General features: G+C 36.5%; 1 protein-coding gene across 4 annotated transcripts in view; it reads right to left on the reverse strand.

Annotated features, from left to right (window-relative positions):
* KIAA1328 overlaps window positions 1-21728 on the reverse strand; it is a gene marked incomplete at its 5' end in the record, with an annotated part of 384225 nt that overhangs the window by 64171 nt on the left and 298326 nt on the right. For all 4 annotated transcript variants that reach the window (XM_079942020.1, XM_079942019.1, XM_079942021.1 and 1 more), the window contains one exon: window positions 11708-11889. In XM_079942020.1, coding sequence (XP_079798146.1) covers window positions 11708-11889 — 182 coding nt within the window. The remainder of the gene's footprint in view (window positions 1-11707; window positions 11890-21728) is intronic.

The following is a 21728-nucleotide window of genomic DNA, read 5'->3' on the forward strand; positions in this document are numbered from 1 at the left end:
TATGCTTAGTATGTGCCGGGTACTATTCTAAGCCTTTTCCATATACAATGTATTCTCTTAAAAAAAGTAGCTTTATTGAACTATAATTTGAATACCATAAAATTTACGCCTCTTAAGTGTACAGTTTGATAAATAGTAGTAAATTTATACAGCTATGAAAGCATGGCCACAACCCAGTCTTTAATATTTTTGTCATGAATTTACTTATTCACTTTTGTAATTCAGTTTTAGAATATTTCATCACTTCAAAAAGTTCCCTCATGCCCATTTGTAGTCAATCTCTTCTCCCTGTTTGGCCTGCTCCCATTACCCTCCAGCTCTATCTTTATAGTTTTGCCATTTCCAGAAATAGATACTATTTCTTAATATATAATTTACAGATAAGGAAAATAAGCTGTAGGGGACTTAAATGACCTGCCCAAGATCACAAAGCTAGTAAGTGACCAGCAGTCATATCCAGCCAATCTGATCCCAGGGTTTTTACCATTATGCTATACTGCTGTAAAAAATAATAGGAAAAGTCTGAGGAATTAAGAAGTGGGAGAGATCACATCTGGCTGTAGGATTAGGGAAGATCTGATGCAGGAGGTGAACTTTTGAAAGAAAGGAATAAGGAGCATGGAATTAGCAAAAGCATTAAATTAGAAAACCTTAAGGCTAAATAATGTATTCAGGAAATATTTATTAAGCATCACTATGTCCTTTTAGCTTGCTAATCACTTTAAATCACTTTACCTGCATTATCTCATTAATCTTTATAGCAGTCCATAAATTATATTATTGTCCTCAATTTACAGATAAGGAAGTGGAAACTGTGAAAAGGTCAAGCAGCCTGTCCAATATCACATAGGGGCTGGTCGGAACAAGGCTGGGCTTTGAATGCAGTCAAGGTCTATTTGCCTCTGAATTGCAAACTCTTAAACATTGTGTTAGTTGAGCTCTAAAATAAAACAAAGCAGCAACAACAATTAAAAAACCCAAACTGGGACTTCCCTGGCGGTCCAGTGGTTAAGACTCTGTGCTCCCAATGCAGGGGGCATGGGTTCGATCCCTGGTCAGGGAACTAAGATCCTGCGTGCCACATGGTGTGGCCTAAAAAATAAATAAATAAAAATTAAATTAAAAAACAAATAAATGAATAAATTAAAAAAACCCAAACTGATCTTTGGGGAGATTATTCTTGCGGCAGAACTTAGAATAGAGTGGAACAGAGACAATGGAGGCAGGCAAAGCAGTTCACTACGACTACAACTGCTGGGTGGAATCTTGGGTGACAGAAGGGGAAATTAAAATAGGTAATAGGAGGAGAAACAACTGGAAGGGATTTGTGGCTGAGGTGAGAGGGGAGAAGAAATGCCTGGTAGTGAGAAGAAGAGAAATATCTTTTTAGTCACTATCATGGAAAACCTGAACATTAGTCTTTTTTTTTTTTTTTCTGTTTTGATACTTCTGTCAAAAACTTGGTTGAGACAATTGATATTTGATGGGGAAAATTTTAAAAAGAAATTTTAACAGAGCGTGCAGGGACTTCTATGTACTTCAGGAGTACGTAGAATTATGAGGAATCCCTCATAATTGCAGGCACAATAATGTATGTATACATGCTAATTCATTTTTCTGGGTAAAGAGACCATAGTTTTCATTATATTCTGAAAGGAACCCCAAAAAGTTAAGAATGATTGCTCTAAGGCATAGGGCAAGTTTATTCCTTTTTCTTAATTCTATAAGCTCTATTCCTTATTAAGTTTCCAGAAAGCTATATATCAGCTTTTAATTATATTTGTTCCTTCTATAAAATTTGATTTAATATTAGGTATACCAACAATTACGTAGTTAATGCATATTCATAGAATGACATATCTCTCTATATTTATACACACACACACACACACACACACACACACACAACCACACACACACAAACACAATGTACACATTTTAAAAATAAAAGTGCTGGTAAGACTATCATCCACTAAGCAGATAAATCTCATGTATAAATGCATATGTTTATATATATGTAAATATATGTGAATATATTTATGTAAATAAACACACATATATTTTTGCATACACAGATGGAATTGAACATAATGGATCATGTCCCATTTATATAGAGCTGGTGGTATGTCTGCTCATCCATCAATCGACATCTCATGCTAAGAGAACTTCTTAGAGTTAACATTGAAGAAAACTCTGTTTCTTGACCCTTTGTTTCATTTTGCATTTTTAAAATAGCTGAGCTATATTATAGCATTCAGTTTAGTTTAAAGAATAAATGATAAAGAAAATACCAGGGTGAGCCCTTTCTAGATCAAGAAATAAAATACTGGCAGCATACAACCTGGAAGCATCACCAATACCCATTCCTGATTACAATCTCTTCTCACATCCAAGAGCCAGCCACTATTCTCCTAAGTACTCCCTTTCTATTCTCTATAGTTTTACCACTTATGTGTGCATCCCAAAATGTGATTTAGTTTTGACACTTTTGAACTTTATACAAATAGAAATATACTGTATATATTCTTTTTGAGACTTTTTTTGCTCAGTATTATGTCTGTGAAATTGACCTGTGTTGATGATCTACGTAGCTGCAGTTTGTGTTCTTTGCTATACAGTATTCCACTGTATGCATTTATGACTTTTTATCCACCCTGTGATTGATGGACATTTGGAATATTTCTGGTTTGGGGCTAATGTGAATAATGCTGCTGTGACAGAGGCCGCTAGTTATCCACCAAAACACACTCTTCCCTTCTTCCGGGCTACACAGCTAGATTATATTCCTCAGTCTTCCCTGTAATTATGTATGGTCAGGTGGAAAACTAGTGGGCACTGCGTGGGCCATTTCAGGCCTGTCCTATAAAAACCTTGAAGCCTTTCACGTGCACTCTTCCATACCCTTCCTACTCTTTGTTGACCTGCTATGGCAGGGCCAACAGTTTCTTACACAAACTCTTTTAGAAAACAAAGGAGGAAAAAAAGACTTCCTGACTCATTAAAAAAGAAAACTGGTGAAATACACATTTACCATTTTAATCATTTTAATGTGTACAATTCACTGGCAATAGGTGCATTATAATGAATGTTGTAAAACCATTGCCACGCTCTAGTTCCATAACTTTTTCATCACTCTAAATGGAAACCCTGTACCAATTAAGCAGTCATTCTCCTTTTTCCCCTCCTCCTGAGCCCCTGTGAACCACTAATTTTTTTTGTCTATTCTGGATATTTCATGTAAGTAAAATCATACAACATGATTCCATCAACATGGCCTTTTGTATCTGGCTACTTTCACTTCGCAAAATGTTTTCAAGGTTCATCCACATTGTAGCATATATCAGAAGTTTATTCCTTCTTGTGGTTAAATTATATTCCACTGTATGTATATATTGCATTTTGTTTATACATTCATCTGTTCATGGACATTTCTGTTGTTCCCACCTTTTGGATATTATGAATAGAGTTGTTATGATCATTTCTGTACAAGATTTGCTTGAAAGCATTTTGTCAATTACTTTGGGTATAAACTTATGAGTGGAATTGATGAGTTATATGGTAATACTGTTTAATGTATTGAGGAATCACCAAAGTGTTTTCCACAATAGCTCCATAATTTTAAAGTTCTAGCAGCAATGTATGAGGGTTCTGCTTTCTCTGCATCCTCTCTAACTTATTTTACATTTTAAAAATTATAACAATCGTAGTGGGTGTTAAAGTGGGTATCTTATTTGATTGGATTTCCCTAACAATTAGGGATGTTGAACATCATTTCATGCTTGTTGGCCATTTGTACATCTTCTTCAGAGAAATGTCTTTTAATGTACTTTGCCCAGTTTTTAAATGGGTTGTCTTTTTGTTTTTGAGTTGTAATAGTTCTTTATATATTCTGGATACCAGACCCATGTAAGATACATGATTTTCAAATTTTTAACCCACTCTGTGGACTATCTTTTCATTCTCTTGATAGTGTTCTTTGGCACAAAAATTTTTAATTTTCATGAAATCAAATTAATCTATTTTTTCTTTCGGTTGCTTGTGTTTTTGGTGTCAAATCTAAGAAACCACTGCCTAATCCAAGGTCCCGAAGATCTGTACCTATGTGTTCTCTGAAGAGCTTTCTAGTTTTAGCTCTTATACTTAGGTCTTTGATTCACTTTGAGTTAATTTTTATATATGGTATGAGGTATACAAATGAAGGATCCAGCTTCATTTTTTTCACATGTGGATAGCCAGTTGTCCCAGCATCACTTGTTGAAAAGACTATTCCTTCCCTATTGAATTGTCACAGCACTCCTGTCAAAAATCAATTGTATCAACTATCTATCTATCTATCTATCTATCTACCTACCTACCTACCTATCTATCCATCTCTAGCTATTTCCTTATATCAGTACCACACTGTTTTGATTACTGTACCTTTGTAGTGAGTTTTGAAGTGACGAAGTTTGAATCCTCCAACTTTGTTCTTCTTTTTGTTTTTGCGATACATGGGCCTCTCACTGTTGTGGCCTCTCCCGTTGCAGAGCACAGACTCCGGATGCGCAGGCTCAGCGGCCATGGCTCACAGGCCCAGCTGCTCCATGGCATGTGGGATCTTCCTGGACCGGGCACGAACCCGTGTCCCCTGCATCGGCAGGTGGGCTCCCAACCACTGCGCCACCAGGGAAGCCCTGTTCTTCTTTTTCAAGACTGTGTTAGCTATTGGGAACCCTTGCAATTCTTTATGAGTTTTAGGATCAGCTTTTCCATTTCTGCAAAAAAGTGTTGTTGGGATTTTGATAGGAATTGCACTGAATCTGTAGGCCAACTTGCGGAGTACTGCCATCTTAAGAATAGTAAGTCTTCAAATCCATGACCGTGGGATGTCTTTCCATTTACGTCTTCTTTAATTTGTTGCAGCAATGTTTTGTACTGTTCAGTGTACAAGTCTTGCACTCAGTTAAATTTATTGCTAGGTATTTTATTGTTTTGATGCTGTTATAAATGGAATTGTTTCCCTGTTCTTTTTCATTAGTTCATTACTAGTGTATAGAAATACAATGGATTTTTGTGTTAAATTCTTTGCTGAAACTTTGCTAAATTCATTTATTAGCTCTAAAAGTTTTTGTGCAATTAGCTGTAGTAGTTTTTGGTTTTCTTCTGCATTCTCTAGGATTTTCTATATATAAAATCATGTCATCTGCTAATGCAGTTTAACTTCTTCCTTTCCAACTTGATTATGTTTTATTTCTTTTTCTTGCCTAATTTTTCTGTCTAGAACGTCCAGTAAAATGTAGAATAGAATTGGCAAACGTGGGAATACTTAGCTTGTTCCTGATCTTAGAGGAAAAACTTGCAGTCTTTCACAATTGAAAATGACATTAGCTGTGGGTTTTTCATAGATGCCCTTCATCTAGTTGAAGAAGTCCCTGCTACTCCTATTTTATTATTGTTTCTATCATGGAGTATTGAATTTTGTCAAATGTTTTTTCTGTGTTAAGATGATCATATTTTTTCTTTTTATTAATATGGTATATTGTATTGATTGATTTTCATATGTTGAAGTAGCTTTGAATTCCTGGGCTAAATCCTATTTGGTCATGATATATAATCCTTTTAATATGTTGCTGCATTCAGTTTGTTATCATTTTGTTGAGGATATTTTCATCTATATTCACAAGGGATTTTGGTCTGTAGTTTTCTTGTGATGTCTTTGGCTCTGGTATCAGACTAATGCTGGCCTCATTTTAATGATTGAGTAAGTGTTCCTTCCTCTTCTATTTTTTGGGAACAGTTTGAAAACAATTTGTGTTAATTCTTCTTTAATATTTGGTAGAATTCACCAGTGAAGCCATCTGGTCCTGGGCTTGCCTTGTTGGGAGTTTTTTGATTACTGATTTAATCTCTTTACTTGTTATAGGTCTATTCAGATGTTCTACTTTTCTTGAGTCAGTTTTGGTAGTTTGTGTATTTTTAGGAATGTTTCCATTTCATCTAGGTTTGTTGCCTTTTGGTTGTCTACTGTTTGTCTCAACTGTTATTTTTTACCCCAGGCGGCAGTGCTCATTTGGCTTTCAGTGTTTTCAAAGAATGTCCTACATGTAACTGCTTCTCTGTCCTGAAAAAGTCCAGAGGTAGGAAAAACAAAGGCAGTCTCCTTGTATCAGTCTTTTGGGAAATCCACAGACAGGTTGAAACAGACAAACACAACTCCTTGAGAACAAGGTCTGCTTCCTCTGGGACCAGGTACTCACACCTGGAACTTGGCTGCCATCTACAAGACTGCTGCCATGCTGTGGAAGGGGGCAGGGCAAGGATAAATTAAAACTTTATTAAGTTCTCCTATCATGTTTCAGTGACCTTTTTTTCCGGTTAAGAATTTGCTTGGTTTCCATAAATCATTCACCATCTTTCAGAGCTCTGATAATGTTGGTTCTGACAGTATGTGCCAGGTTTTTCAGTGTTTCTGGCAAGGGACAAGCCCCTGGAAGTCCCTACTCTTTTTGCTGACACACTCCTGACTCATTTATGACACTAGTATAACTCTGATACCAAACCTGACAAGGTCATTACAAAAAAAAGGATATTACACACCAATATCTCCCAATCAGTGTAATTCATCAAATTAACAGAATAAGGAAGAAAACACATGATCATCTCAATAGGTGCAGAAAGAAAAGATCTGATGAAATTTAACACTCATTACGACAAAGGCTCTCAGCAAATGAGGATGGAACTTTCTTAACCTGATAAAAGGCATTTACAAAAAGCCTACAGCTAAAATCATACTTAATGGTGAAAGACTGTCTGCCTTCCCTATGACAGTGGGAACAAGGCATGAAGTCCACTTTTACCATTTTATTCTACATTGTAACAGAAGTCCTAGAGAGTACAGTGAAATAAGAAGAAATAAAAGGCATAAAAAGATTGGAAAGAGAGTAACTGTTATGGACTGAATTGTGGTGTCACCCTCCATCCCCCCAGCAATTCATATGCAGTAGTCCTAACCCCCAGTACAGCTCAGAATGGGACTGTTTTTGGAGACAGGGCCTTTAAAGAGGTAATTAAGGTCAAATTAAGTCATATGGGTGGCCCCTAATCCAACATGACTCTTTGTCCTTATAAGAAAAGGGAGACACACCAAGAATGCACATTCACAGCAAAAAGGGCAAATGAGGACACACTGAGAAGGCAGCCATCTGCAAACCAAGGAGAGAGGCCTCACGGGGAATGACTGGAAAGGAACGTGAGGAAGTTTTCATGAATAATGGAAATGTACTATTTCTTAATTATGTAGGTATATCCAATTGTCAAGGCTTATTAAACTGTACTATTAAGTCCTGTGCAATTTTATTGTATATAAATTAAACCTCAATTAGAATAAAAGAAAATGAAAAAAAACCCACACTTTTCTTGCCTCTCAAGCAGTGCTGTTTTTAAGACCCCACTCTACTCACTTTGACATTACCAATCAATCAGCATTAGGACTTTGAAGGGACCAGCACATACACTTCTTAAGCCACTAGATCATTGCAGGGACTGAGGTCAAAAGGTCTAATTGATTAGATCCTTGTTGTGGGAAAATGGGGCAAGGACACAAAAAGAAAAATTAATATTTATACAGTCAACCCTTGAACAACGTGAGGGTTAATGCGAGTGTAACTTAGAGTAGGCCCTCCGTATAGGCGGTTCCTCCACATCCGTGGATTCAATCAATCATGGACTGTTTAGAACTGCAGTATTTACTACTGAAAAAGCTCCGCATATCAGTGGACTCGGTAGTTCAACCCTGAGTTGTTCAAGGGTCAACTGTAATATATTAATTCATTAAACAAATACATTACAAAACAAAAACATTAATACCACATGTTAAGCAACATTCAAGGAAATGGGGAAACAAAAGTGAACATAAGGAGTTCTTATATTCTCATGGGAGAAGACACAAAACATACATAATAAGCAGGTAAATTATATAGTATTTTGAGATACTTGTATTGCAGAGGATAGGAAATGTAGAGCCTCTGGTTCAAGTTACTATTCGATATATAGCAACTTCAACTCTGAATTTTAGTCTCTTGCGTTTGAAGTTTTTTTTTGAGTGGGCTGGGCAGGACGATTTAATCTACATGTTTAGGTTTATTCATAGCTCTGTACTATGCTTGTCTGCTGTGTTTTAATGATAAAGGTATCAATTTTTAACAAATCTTTTAGCTCAGACTACTGGGAACCAGAAGTAATATATTGTGGTATCCTTTCTAATGATTAAACATATAATGATAATGCTAATGCTAATAATAAAAGAAACATAAATAAATGTTCCTTAGAGGCAAGATGGAAATGGTTTCTGTACTTTAGATACTCCTACTTGCTTATTTCTTTAATCAGGACTGCAATATTAATCCAACATGGGCTACAAATAACGCTCACATCATTGCAAGCACAGGCTCACGTAGAGGAACAACTAGGAGCTTCAGAGATTATTTCTCACTTCAGGTCATTCCTTCATTTCCAGTAAAAGAAAAATGTGTTTGGGAGTCTCTCAGGGAGTCTCAACCAGTGACAGCTGCTGTATGTTATATAACCTATAAAACCCCGAAAGACAAAATGAAGGGCATGGTCAATACCATCCGGTAAATCCAACTTACTCTAGGTTCAGCCTCTCTCATACCCTCTCAAAGTGTTAAGGGGAGTCAGAGATTGATGTCAGAGAAATAAACAGGAGGTAGCTCTAAATGTAGTATTGGGCTTTTAGTATTGGGTTAGTATTTTCCTAATTAATTCTGGAACATGCATGCTCAGTGGCCTCACAACCTCTGCCAGCCCATCAGCATAACAGGAAAAAATATTCTCCCAGCTTTGAGGGCTCTTATAAAAGAGAGTCAGTGATTGTTCAGGAAGGGGAGGTTCTAGGCAAGCTAGGAGAGAATAAAAATACTGCTGTGTAGGGAGGAAAAAAGAAGAATGAAGATTGGGTATTTTTAGATTTATGCCTTTGGCTTAAAAGTTATTGACGCAAGTTTGGATTTTCCTAAGTAATGTCTCCTTGTTCCACAGAGCTCAATAAAAGCAACTAAGACAGAACATTCCAAGCATCTATGACTGGAAAACAATTTATATTTTAAGCATAATTCTGACAATACTGTACTGTACTGATATTTTTGCAATCACAAGGTTATTTCTTGAGACAAGAATCAGGTCTGTTTTTTTTTTTTTTTACATGTTTAGTATTAATAAAGTCGACAGAATGGTGAGGAGGATAGGAGAGGTAAAGGAGAAAGAGACTGATAATAAAGATTAATGGTCCTTCAGTAAATGTCCTATGTAGTACTTAATGATTAAAGGACAACAAAAGTAACAAAGGATATAAAACAGAATAATAACATATTTTAAAACTTAGACATACTAAAGAGAGGAAAGCAATTAAGGAGATGCTAAACCAAGCAGTGTAACTTAGGTAATTGGTGTCAGGTCATTGACTCATGCTAAACAGGGGGTCCAATCCTGCTACAGCACACCTTGGAAAGTTGGTCTCCCACAAAAAATGCCAATGCAATAACTTTGCCCTGTACTGTGATCTGTGTATACCACCAGCTCTGCAACGGGCAGAATGGCTCAAAGGGGCAGTTTTAGCTCCTCAATGATCAGGTATACCATAATTTTGCTAATGGCTCCATATTAGAATAAAAGAAAAGAAAAATACAAGATAGCATTTCTTATTAGTAGAAGAAAAAGTTAATAGTTGCTGTGAATACCTTGAAACAAAACCCTTTTAAAAAGATGAAAAATTTTCCATTTTTCTCACTATAATGCTACAACCCTCCCCACCCCCCAAAAAAAGAGAAGGAAAAAAAAAAAAAAACTAATGAAAAAAAATAAAACCATGAGTGAAAACTGTTCTTGAAAACTGCAGAATTATAACAGCTTTCTGTTGGTTAAATTGATTGGTACAGTAACATTATAAAATGACTATTAGGACTCATTGTGCACAACAGAAAGTGCTGAAATGTCAGCAGACTACACAGCAAAAAGTAATGGGTTCTGAACCCCTGTTAGTCAAAAATGATATTGTTTCAAATTAGAAATTGATTTTTTTTTTTGGACAAAAGCCCTTTCTAGACTTCTGGCTTCTGTAGCTGGGCCTGGGAGAGATTAACCTCCACCATGGCCAGGGCTGGCCTGATGATACCTTTCTCAAAGTGCCTTTTCAATTGCAGTTTTCTAATGTTGCTGCGGTCTCAACCAATAACACAAGTTATTTGTCCCTTTGCTATCACACTGTATTTTTCTCATTTTGCTATTTTATTTTACTGCTGACACACAATACAAATTTATTGTCAAGTTAATAGAAGACTATGTTGAGCCTTGCAGTGTAACTACCACACCAATTCTGACTGGTTCTCCACTCTCCAAAGTGCAATGACTAAGAATAGAGGGAGCCAAAAGTAAGAGTTTCCCATCTCTGAAGGACTATTAATAGAGAAAGTAGAGAAGATGCCATCTCAGATACTAAGTCTCCTCAATTTCAGTTTTGTTTCTGTTAGCAAAGTCTAAAAAGACAGAAGTTGTTCTAAGTTGTCCTAAAACAACAGAGGTCTGCAGAACTTTTACCCTATGTCAAACAAAAATGTACCTTTGCTTTTGTTTCAAATTGTGGATAGTCTCCCTTCTGAAGCTTGGACTAATTATCATCTCTCAGTTATCTGGGAGAGGACTAAGCGATTTCTAGATTAATCATAATTAAAACCAAAAAACATGACAAAGTTGGCAGCTCATGAGGAAAGGTAGAGAGTAGTATACCTGTAAGATCTCATAAAGCACTGCTCAATTCTCAAATAAATAAATGTGAACGTGGTTAGAGAGATTATGAAAAGTTGGTTGATTACCACTAGCAGTGGGCAGTGCTAGCTAGCCCAGTAAAATAAGAGGTAAACAAGGAGGAAATCAGGGTAAATGGTTGTGAGCAGGAACAAAAGATGTCTGGGAAAGAGGCGTGAGCAGAAGGGGGCTCTGAGACCTTTTGTGCCCTTTGTTTTCTGTACATCATTTCTGACTGATGAAGCTCAGACTTGTTCCATTCTGTCCCAGAGTCCCTCCTTTAACGATTCCAGGAGAGATTTAAGCCAAAAGTCACTCCAGAAACAACTGAGAAATGCAATTAAATTTGACTGCCTCACTCAACCTTTCACATAGTTATTTATAATTGATTTCTTTTAAAATATCTACGATATATAAAATAGGAAGGATTATTGGCACTTCAAAGACTGCTAGGCAATATAGGCTTAAGACGTATGAGATTCTGTTTTAGACGCAATGACCTCTCCTCCACCCTCCTTTTATTTCCAGTTAATCGAGGATTAACTGTAGTTATTAGAGTTTACTTTCCCAGCAAAGACTTATGTTCAGTTTCTTGTCCTCTTTATTTGCTTTAAGCATTATTTTATGTCTATGACCACATTTACTGCTTAATAATTCTTGCAGTTTGCTGTTTGCAAAAAGAGGGACACATTAGACAGTTTCTCATATGAGTGTTCTAAGAGAAATGTTAATGCAATTCACTGATCTAGGTGACGTGCTACCTTTGGCCTTGCAGGCCCATGTCAGTCTGTAACACATTTAACTCTTGTTCAGGGTTATAGGAAATCATCTGGAGCTCATGGCTAGCAGCCATCAGCAACCAACTGCCCCCAAGAGCTTCCTGTTTTGCTACTACAGATGCTGAGCTTACCTCTTTGGGGCTGATATGCATCTTTCTTTTGACCTGTCCACAGGTCATCATCTTCCATATGTGACTGAAACCCAACTGTCTTCTTCTCCTTTCTATTCTCTCCATTATTAGTGAAGTCTTGGTACTTTTTGCTGGATGATGATGTTCCAAGCGTCCAGACATCACATTTTGACTTCAATAAACTGAAAAGAATAAACATTTATGAGCTGTAGGCAGCACAGCAGGGGGTATAGATCACACAAAGGCATATACATTCAGTATGAATTGAAATGCAATTCATGGCAATAGAAACTTTCTTTTTCTTATCTTTTATTGATGTATAATTTAAATAATTTACTGAAGGTCTATTTTGTGTTCTGCCAAAACAATTTTGGAGAAGAAATGGTTTTTATCCTCAAAAAGTTTATATTTGGGGTTGGGGAAATGAGACTCAGACCCTAAAACTGCTAATAAAGCCATAGAGTATGACTAAGAACCAGAGTATCTGTAAAAATAAAAAGTATGCTAAAAGAAGACTTGCATAACTAAAATGTTTCCGAGTACTAAAAATGAACGAGGGATGAAAATATCACCAATTTGCTTCAAAATGTATTTGTGTTTCTCATTTTCAATTGTTATAGTATTTATTATGTACTCAGGGTATGTGAGGAATAGTACTATAGTGCTTGTGGGAGAATTCGTCTCTGTCCTCACATAATTTCATTATAAAGTCAACAAGGCAGATATGGAGTAAAAGAAATTTTAATGAAAATAAACACATGTGCATATGTGTTTAGTTTAGAACATGTGCATAGTTCTCTCCAATGAACTATGTTCCCACCATTAGCACAATTCCTCTTATAACATTTTATTTTTTAGAGAGAAATGTTATGATGATGTGTATCCCTTACTATTCTACCAGCCCCTTCCTTCTAATTTAAGTTCACCATAGACTCATGATACTTCAGTTTTGTCTTCCCCATGACCATAAACAAGGTGAAAATTAAAATGAAGAAAAATAACTTATTCAAAAACTAACATTCTAAAAACTAGGATATTTAAACTCCCCAGCAGCAGAGGCAATCTCTAGACAAGAATAGGTTGATGGAATATTACTGGATCCATTATGAATGCTAGGTGGCCCTTGACCAGGATTGAAATCACATAAACCCATCAAAGTCACTAGGCTCCTTTTGTGTGGATCAGAATTTTTAGTAATGTTTGCTCACATCATAATTTATTAATAAAAACCAATACATTAAATGGTTTTATGTTCAGAGTGGTGAAAAGAAACAAACTATTAGCTGTATGGCTTTACAGGGGAATAAAGCAGTGTATTAAGTTTATACACTTAAAATTTTTTTTACCAGAACCCAAGGATCACTTTCCCTTGTGGACCTACCAGTGGATGCATATCTTAGCTAATGTAACTTCTACTCATGGGACAGGAAAATACAGAGAATAAAACTGTATTACTGTTAATGAAAGATAAGTTTACCTCAACCCAGAAGTCCCAAACCCTGGCAAATCCAACAACGACATCTCTACTTGTTCTTACAGAAAAGTTAATGTGACCAAGACTACTGGGTTTCCCCAAATCATACATTCTCAGGTCAGCCAAGCTCCCAATACTAGCCAATGTTGATCACTCCCAATACTGAATAGTTCCCTCCATTTTACACAGAAGCTTGTCTGTACCTTTATTCCAAATCCCATCCTGGGAACCTGGGTTCTAATTTCCCTGAAATAAAGATGACTATATAAAAAAATTTCTTCTTTCATTTATTTCCAACTTTACCCATCTACTATTCTTCTATTAACATCTCAGAAGGAAATCACACCTTTTACTCATACTCTTGATACCATTTTGGCCCCTTCCCTCTGTGACTATGGCCTGCCAATCATCTCCTTTTCTTATAACTTACAAACTCCTCCTCTCAAATGAATTCTCTCCTGGGATTACAAATAAGATCAGCCTTTCCATTAAAAATCAAAACCTAAATCTAAATCCCAAAACTATCCCTTAAGTGGAAAAGTATAATAATACTCAGTGTCAGTGAGAGTGCTGGGACAGGAGGATTTTAGTATAGTACTAGGGAAACTGCAAATTGGGATAACTCTTCTGTGAGTGATTTGTCACTACAAAATAAAAGTGCACCTAACCTCCTACAGTTTCACTTTTAAGAAGTTACCCTATAGAATTACATAAACAACAGTGGAATTAGAAAATTTTCTCACACTACATACAAAAATAAATCCAAAATGGATTGAAGACCTAAATGTAAGACTGGAAGCCATAAAACTCCTAGAAGAAAACATGGGCAGAACACTCTTTTGACATAAATCATAGCAATATTTATTTTGGATCTGTTTCTAAAGGCAAAGGAAATAAAAGCAAGAATAAATGAATGGGACCTAATTAAACTTAAAAGCTTTTGCACAGCAAAGGAAACCACTGAAAAAATGAAAAGACAACCCACTGAATGGGAGGAAATATTTGCAAATGACATGACTGATAAGGGGTTAACAATCAAAATATATAAACAGCTCATACAACTTAACATCAAAAAACCCAAACAACCCAATTTAAAAAATGGGCAGAAGATCTGAATAGACATTTTTCCAAAGAAGATATACAGATGGTCAACAGGCACATGAAAAGACACCGCTAATCATCAGAGGAATGCAAGTCAAAACTACGATGAGATATCACCTCATACCTGTCAGAATGGCTATCACCAAAAAGACAACAAACAACAAATGTCGGCAAGGATGTGAAGAAAAGGGAACCCTTGTATACTGCTGGTGGGAATGTAAATTGGAGCAGCCTCCATGAAAAACAATATAGAGACTCCTCAAAAAGCTAAAAATCGAACCAACATATGATCTAGCAATTTCACTCTTGGGTATACATCTGAAGAAAACGAAAACACTAATTTGAAAAGATGCATGCACCCCATTGGTCATAGCAGCATTATTTACAGTAGCCAAGCTATAGAAGCAACCTAAGTGTCCATCAACAGATGAATGGATAAAGAAGATGTGGTATATATATACAACGGAACACTACTCAGTCATAAAAAAAGAATGAAATTTTGCCATTTACAACAACATGGATGTACCTGGAGGGTATTATGCTCACTGAAATAAGTCAGACAGGGAAAGACAAATGCTATATGCTATCACTTATATGTGGAACCTAAAAATTAAAACAAATGAATGCCTATAACAAAATAGAAACAGATTCACAGATAGAGAGAACTAGTGGTTACCTGTGAGGAGAGGGAAGAGGAGAGGGGCAGGATAGGGGCATGGGATTAAGAGGTACAAATTACTATGTATAAAATAAGTAAGCTACAAGTATATATTGTACAACACAGGGAATACAGTCTCTTTTATAATAACTATAAATGGAACATAATCTATAAAACTTCTGAATCACTGTCTCATACACCTGAAACTAATACAGTATTGTAAATAAACTATACCTTAATTTAAAAAAATAAATAGGGACTTCCCTGGTGGTGCAGTGGTTAAGAATCCACCTGCCAATGCAGGGGACATGGGTTTGAACCCTGGTCAGGGAAGATCCCACATGCCATGGAGCAACTAAGCCCATGCTCCACAACTACTGAGCCTGCACTCTAGAGCCCATGAGCCACAACTACTGAGCCTGCGTGCCACAACTACTGAAGCCTGGGTGCCTAGAGCCTGTGCTCCGCAACAAGAGAAGCAACCGCAATGAAAAGCCCATGCATTGCAACGAAGAGGATCCCCCACTTGCCACAACTAGAGAAAGCCAGTGTGGAGCAATGAAGACCCAATGCAGCCAAAATAAATAAATAAATAAATACATTAAAAATAAATAAATAAATAAAATCCTACTATCATCATTTATAAAATAAATAAATAAAATAAATGAAAACAGAGAAAAAAAGAATGAGGTAGTTCTCTATACTACTGTGAATAAACTTCATGACATACTATTAAGTAAAAAAAGGGCAATTTGCAATAATAGAATATATAATATGATCTCATTTTTGTAAAAACAAAAATATACAAAAAATATTTTTTAAGTTCTGGATGGATAAATAACAAATCAGAAAAGTAGAACAGAGTTACTGAGGGAACGATTTTTATAATTTAATTTATATACTTCTGAATGTTTAAATTTCTTCCAATAGGCATGCACTTTCGTAATTATAAAACAAAAAATTTCACCATCTCCTTTATGTTACCATCTTCTCTCCTTCCCTTCTTTGCCAAACTTCCAGAAAACAATAATTTTAACAGATATGCCTACTAAAACTATTTTTTAAAGAACAAATCTAGTGGCATATTCTCTTTCAACCATCTTGCTTGTTATAAGACTACTTCAAGGCAACTGACTCCTTCCTTAAAACTTATTTCCCTTGGAGTTCATGACATATATCTTGATTGGTTTTCTAGTTTTAGGAGGCTGCTGCTCATATTCTTTTATTGGGAGCTCTTGTACTTCCCTTCCCCTAAATGCAGACATTCCTGATGATTCTGCCCTTGTCCTTCTTCTCTTCCTCCCTTAGCACTTTCTTAGTGATCCCTGTCACACCACTGTATCTTCAATTATGATTTCTAAATAGATTCATCTAGCCCACAATGTTCTCCAAAACTGCTGACCTCTTCAAGTATCTGTTGAAAAGCTGTGAAGAGATGCCTTGTCCTACCTCCCAAAATCAACTCAGGCCAAAGCAATGAATAATCTTTATCTTGAAACCTGTTCCTTTATCTGTTTCCATTCTCATTTAATGTATCACCATCCTCCCTGCTACTCAGATGAAAAACTTCAGCTGTCTCAAATTCTGCTTTCCTTATTCTTGTTCAATAAATTGCCAAATCAATCATTCATTTATATATTCCTTAGATATTTATTGAGGACATACTCATATGTATGAAGGGGCTGGGGTGGGCAAATAGGGAAAAGAAATATTTACTGAGGACTTGTTATGTGCTAGGTGCTAGGTATACAAACCAGCAAGACCTGGTTCCTGCTCTCCAAGTGATTTTAATGGCGGAGACAGACATGGAAACAGATTTTTTTTAATATGATATGATACAAGTTATGACTCAGGAATATGTGTGGTGTTTAAGGGAGCACAAAGGCAGGGCATCTAACTGTATTTGAATAACTGAAGGGAAATTCCTGAAGCTTTCAAACTAAGTCTTGGTGGATAAGCAGGGGATAAGGAAGGATAGTAGGATGGAAGGCAGAAGAGAATAGTGTTAGCAACTATATTAATTAGTAAAACTTCAGCATATATTTTGGGCAAGTTAAATCATTTGGTATACTGTTAACTGTTATAGCATTGAGTTTGGGGTATTGGGTGGGGATAAGTGTGAGATGAAGCAAGACAGATGGGCTGGGTCAGAACATAAAAGGTTTGGTTTTCCATGTCAAGGGGCTTGAACTTTATTTTGTTGGCAAAGCAAAGTCATTGAAGGGCTCTAAGGAGAAAAATGACATGATACAACTTGAATTTATGAAGAATTGCCCTGGCACAATTTAGAGAATGGATTGGATGAGTGGGAAGGCTGCTGAAATAGCTGTGATGAGAGATGATGAGGGTCTAAATAGAGAAGCAGTGGTAGGAATGGGAAGGAGACAACTTTTAAAATACACTTAGGATTTAAAATTGGCAGAATTTGATACGTGTTTGAATGTGAAAAGTGAGGGACAGGAGTGAGTGAGAATGAGTGGCAGAATTTGGGTGGATAAGCAATATAGAGAAGGTGGTGGTGGGGGGATTAAATGTAGCTTGAGGTGCCTATGAAACATCTGGAAAGATATTTCAAGAGAGCAATTGGATCAATAACCCTGCAGTTTTTTGCTTGTTGGCTGACTGACTTGAGAAAGCATGTGCTTTACTTTCAATTTCATTGGTGAAGGAGGAGGTAAATTCATTCCTGTAGGTGAAAGAAATGGGTATTGAGAAAAGTGATGATTTAGAGAAGGTATTTAGGGAATTCAAGGTAAAAATGACCAAGAACAAAAACAAGACTGTCCTGCAACGTTTAGGGCTATAACAGAATTAGACATCATAAATTTGTATCTGGGCTCAGGTGCACAGATGTAAAAGCAGAGAAAGCAGCCTGAGAGCTTGATCCAGGGTTAGGATTTTTTGTATAGGGTGCGGCAGACTAGAGGTCAAGGGAAACTTGTACGCTAATAAGGGAATAGTTTAGGTCAACCATTTGGTCCAGAATGTACATGGGGAAGAAAGTGAGACAAAGAGGGGCTCGAAAGACTGGAAAAAAAAAGGGGAGAAATGAAGGATTTAGAGGTCTCTTTAAGATAAAACAAAACAAGAAAAACAAACAAAACACTTGGTATAGTCTATATGAGAAATGAGAACATGAACAGACCCAAGTGAAAGAGGTGAACTATGAAGGGGGTACCAGCTAGCGATTTCTGAGATGGAACCACAGCAGGGGAAAGCAAGCTCCGGATGGGGCCAGGGACAATACGGCTAAAGAAAACGAGTGAACCACGGAAGACAAATCTCTTTAGCTATGGCAACGGAGAGATCAACCACGTGAATACTGGAATCTCACAGAATGGGGTTAGGAGATGTCGGGGAGGAAGTGACTGAGTGGATGTCAAGTTCCTAGTGAGATCACAATGGAAAACAAAGAAAAGGAAGGATGGACTGTAAGGCCAGATACCCTGAGATTCACATAAACAAGGAGGTTCACTAGAGAGTAAACTAGTTAAAAGTTTGAGATGTTGGAATGAGGAGAACAGGAAATGCTGGCACTACTGTCTCTGTTGTTTGCCAAATGTGACAGAAAGAATGGCCTGGATAGTAGCATTCTCAGAAAAGATGCCAAATTTAGGCAGTGATTCACAGCCTGCTATACATTAAAATTACGTGGGAAAATTTTTAAAAGAGCGATGGGCTGTCCTACCCATTCTTAGAAATGGAATGAATCCATCTGGAGTGAGCTGCATTATGTGCCTCCCTCTCTCACCCTCTCTTGTCCTTTTTTCTTAAAGCTCCACAGGTAATCCCAATGTCCAGTCAGTGCTGAAAATCACTAACTTATGGCCAAGAATGAAAATATTTTTTGTGTGTGAAAAGGCTGAGGATGAAAAGAGTTTATTTTCTATGAAATAGGTGTTTGGTAAGGCACCTTTAGGAAATCCTAGGGGCAGCAGGAAGGAAAGGGGTGTTAGGGAAGGAAAGGTAGACTTTTAAGAGAATGAAAGTACAAGAGAGAAAAATCAATACAAATTACTCAGATTTTGGCATGAGTCACTTAACAAAAAATGAAGGGGAACACGTCCTCGATTTAGAAGACTATAAAATCTAGGATGGGGAAACATGTATTAAATCTTTCCTTCCTTTTTCCAGTGGCCAAATTTGGGCGCTAGTCATGCCATGTCTAAACAATTGCTGTATCATCCAGTTTCTGGCTCAGTCATGGAATCAGCCATTTCTTCAAGGAGATCTAGTATCTTTTAGTTAAAAAAAAAAAAAAAAAAGAGCTAATGGAATTGGATTATCACTCTGCCTAAGTTCTCACAGAGCAAGAGACTATATGCATGTAGGTATGTATATACACATATGTTTATTTATATATCTAGAAATATATTGAAAATCATGAGTTTACACTAATGTCTTCAATTCCAAACCAACAGGGTTCATTTTAGTTTTCTACCTTTCCGTATATGTAACTCCATTCTGTAACAGTGAAAAAACTTGGCTACCGTTTTCCTTAATACAATTACTTACTCATTTTGTATGAAAACCGTATTCCATCACCACTGCCATGATCCCTTCCCCTCCCTCCCTTGTCAGTCACCACCACATCGCTCCAGGTGTTTCTGCCAACACACCTCTGTATAGGCACTCTCCCCACTAAGCTCTGAGTGGGCTACCTCTGCTGTGAGAAAGCCCTCCTATCTCAGGCTCTCAAGACCCCATGCATGGCTGACCTCCACATGGATACCATCCTCATTTTGTTCAACCTCCAACACCCTACACCAATACAATCACCAGGATGAAAGCACTCCCCACCCTGCACAAGCTCTGACATTCAGTGCCAAGCTGCCCTCCTCTGTGGATCAAGCTCCAACCCCATGATCAAATAAATTTGGGGTATGATGTTAGGCTGGGTTCAAGGTTAATTTTTTTCATATCTATATGCAGTATATCCAGCATTATTTATTTAAAAGACTTTCCTTTTTCCACAGAATGCTTCATACCTTTGTCAAAACGCAGTCAAACATATGACTGTGTGGGTTTATTTTTGGACTCTATTCCATTGATAAATAGCTAATATATAGCTATCATATGAAAATAAATTTGATTTTTATACATTGAACTTGAACTCTGTGGTTGTGTTAAATTGACTTAATAATTCTAGCAGTTTTGGGGTAGGTTCCTTAGGATTTTTCTATGTAGACAATCATATTATTTAACAATAAAGACAGTTTTACTTATGTATTTCTAATATTTTTCATGCCCAATCACATCAGCTAGGACTTCTAGTACAATGCTGAATAGAAGTGGTAAGAGTGAACATCCTTACCTTATTCCTAAGTGTTCATCACTAAAGAGATGTATCTTTATCTATATGCTCTATCTGATTTCTAGCTTTATAAGAAGTCATTTTTAAAAAATGAGCATTGGAAGAGTTTTTTGCATCTGTTTGAAAAGGTGTTTTTCTTCCTTACTATGTTAACATGGCAAATCACATTGATTGATCTTCAAATGTTAAGCCAACTCTGCATTCCTGGGATAAACTCTGTTTAGTCAAGCTGGATTATATATATATTTATATATTCCAGGACTTAATTTGCTAATATTTTGTTAAAGAACTTTTTTTGTTTTGCATTTATGTTCATGAGGAAGATTAGTCTGTCATTTCTTTTCTTCTCATGCTTTTACCTGGTTTAGGTATCATAAAAGGAGTTGGGAAAAGTTCTTTCTTCCTCTAGTCCAATGGTTCTCAAGTGGGGTAGAAGAAGAGGATTTTGCCACACAGGGGACATTTAGCAATGTCTGGAGGGTTTTTGATTGTCACAGTTGTGGGGGTTGCTAATGGGTAAAAGAGAGGGATGTTGCTAAACATCCTGCAATGTACGGGACAGACCACCATCACCCCACAACCTCACCCCAAGCTATTATCTGGTCCAAAATGTCAAGAGTACCAAGGCTGAAAAACCCTGCTCTAGTCTTTGAAAGAATTTGTGTAAGATTGATATTTCTTCTTTAGGTGTTTGGTAGAATTCATGAGTGAAGTCTTATGGGATTGTGACTGTAGTTTTATTCATGGGACATTTCTTAATTAAAAATGAAATTTGTTTAACAGAGGGCTATTCAGATTCTCTAATTTTTTGGTATCAATTTTGGTATATCATCAATTTCAAGGAATTTATATCATTTAAGTTATCAAACGTGCTTACAAAAATTATTCATAATATTCTTTAATTACTTTAAAAATATTGTTAGAATCTATGGTGATAACTTCTTTTTCATTCCTGATACTGATAATTTGTTTTCCTCTCAATAATAGGTTGATCATCTTGAAAAGGCTTATTGATTTTATTTACATTTTCAAAAAGTCAACTTTTAGCTTTACAGATTTTCTCTATTGCCTGTTTTCTTTTTCACTGCAAGACTTAACAAACATTGGCTGCTACAATGATGAAAGCAGAATATAAATACAGAAATAATACAAATTGGGCAATGCTGAGAGAAACTGGAGTTCTGACCCAGAATGGAAGATACTGTTAATGTCCCCTGAGACACTAGAAAGTCCATATCCTGGATAAAGGCTTACTGTAAAGCTCTAACAAAGCCCAAAATCAAGCTATAGCAAAATGCACAGGGACAAAAAAGTTTGGAGATTGATTCTTACCAATTTAGAGGGGCTTGGGAAGCACTTCAGGCTTTCCAGAGAACTGTCCTTACAAAGTATATAACCAAACCTATCCAAGTTCAAGGTGAATAGGAGGTGATTGAATTGCTGAGAAGAGCAAAAATCAACATTCTTTAGAGAA

The sequence above is a fragment of the Stenella coeruleoalba genome (genome assembly GCF_951394435.1).
Source record: "Stenella coeruleoalba genome assembly, chromosome: 14".
NCBI classification, from domain to species: Eukaryota; Metazoa; Chordata; class Mammalia; order Artiodactyla; family Delphinidae; genus Stenella; species Stenella coeruleoalba.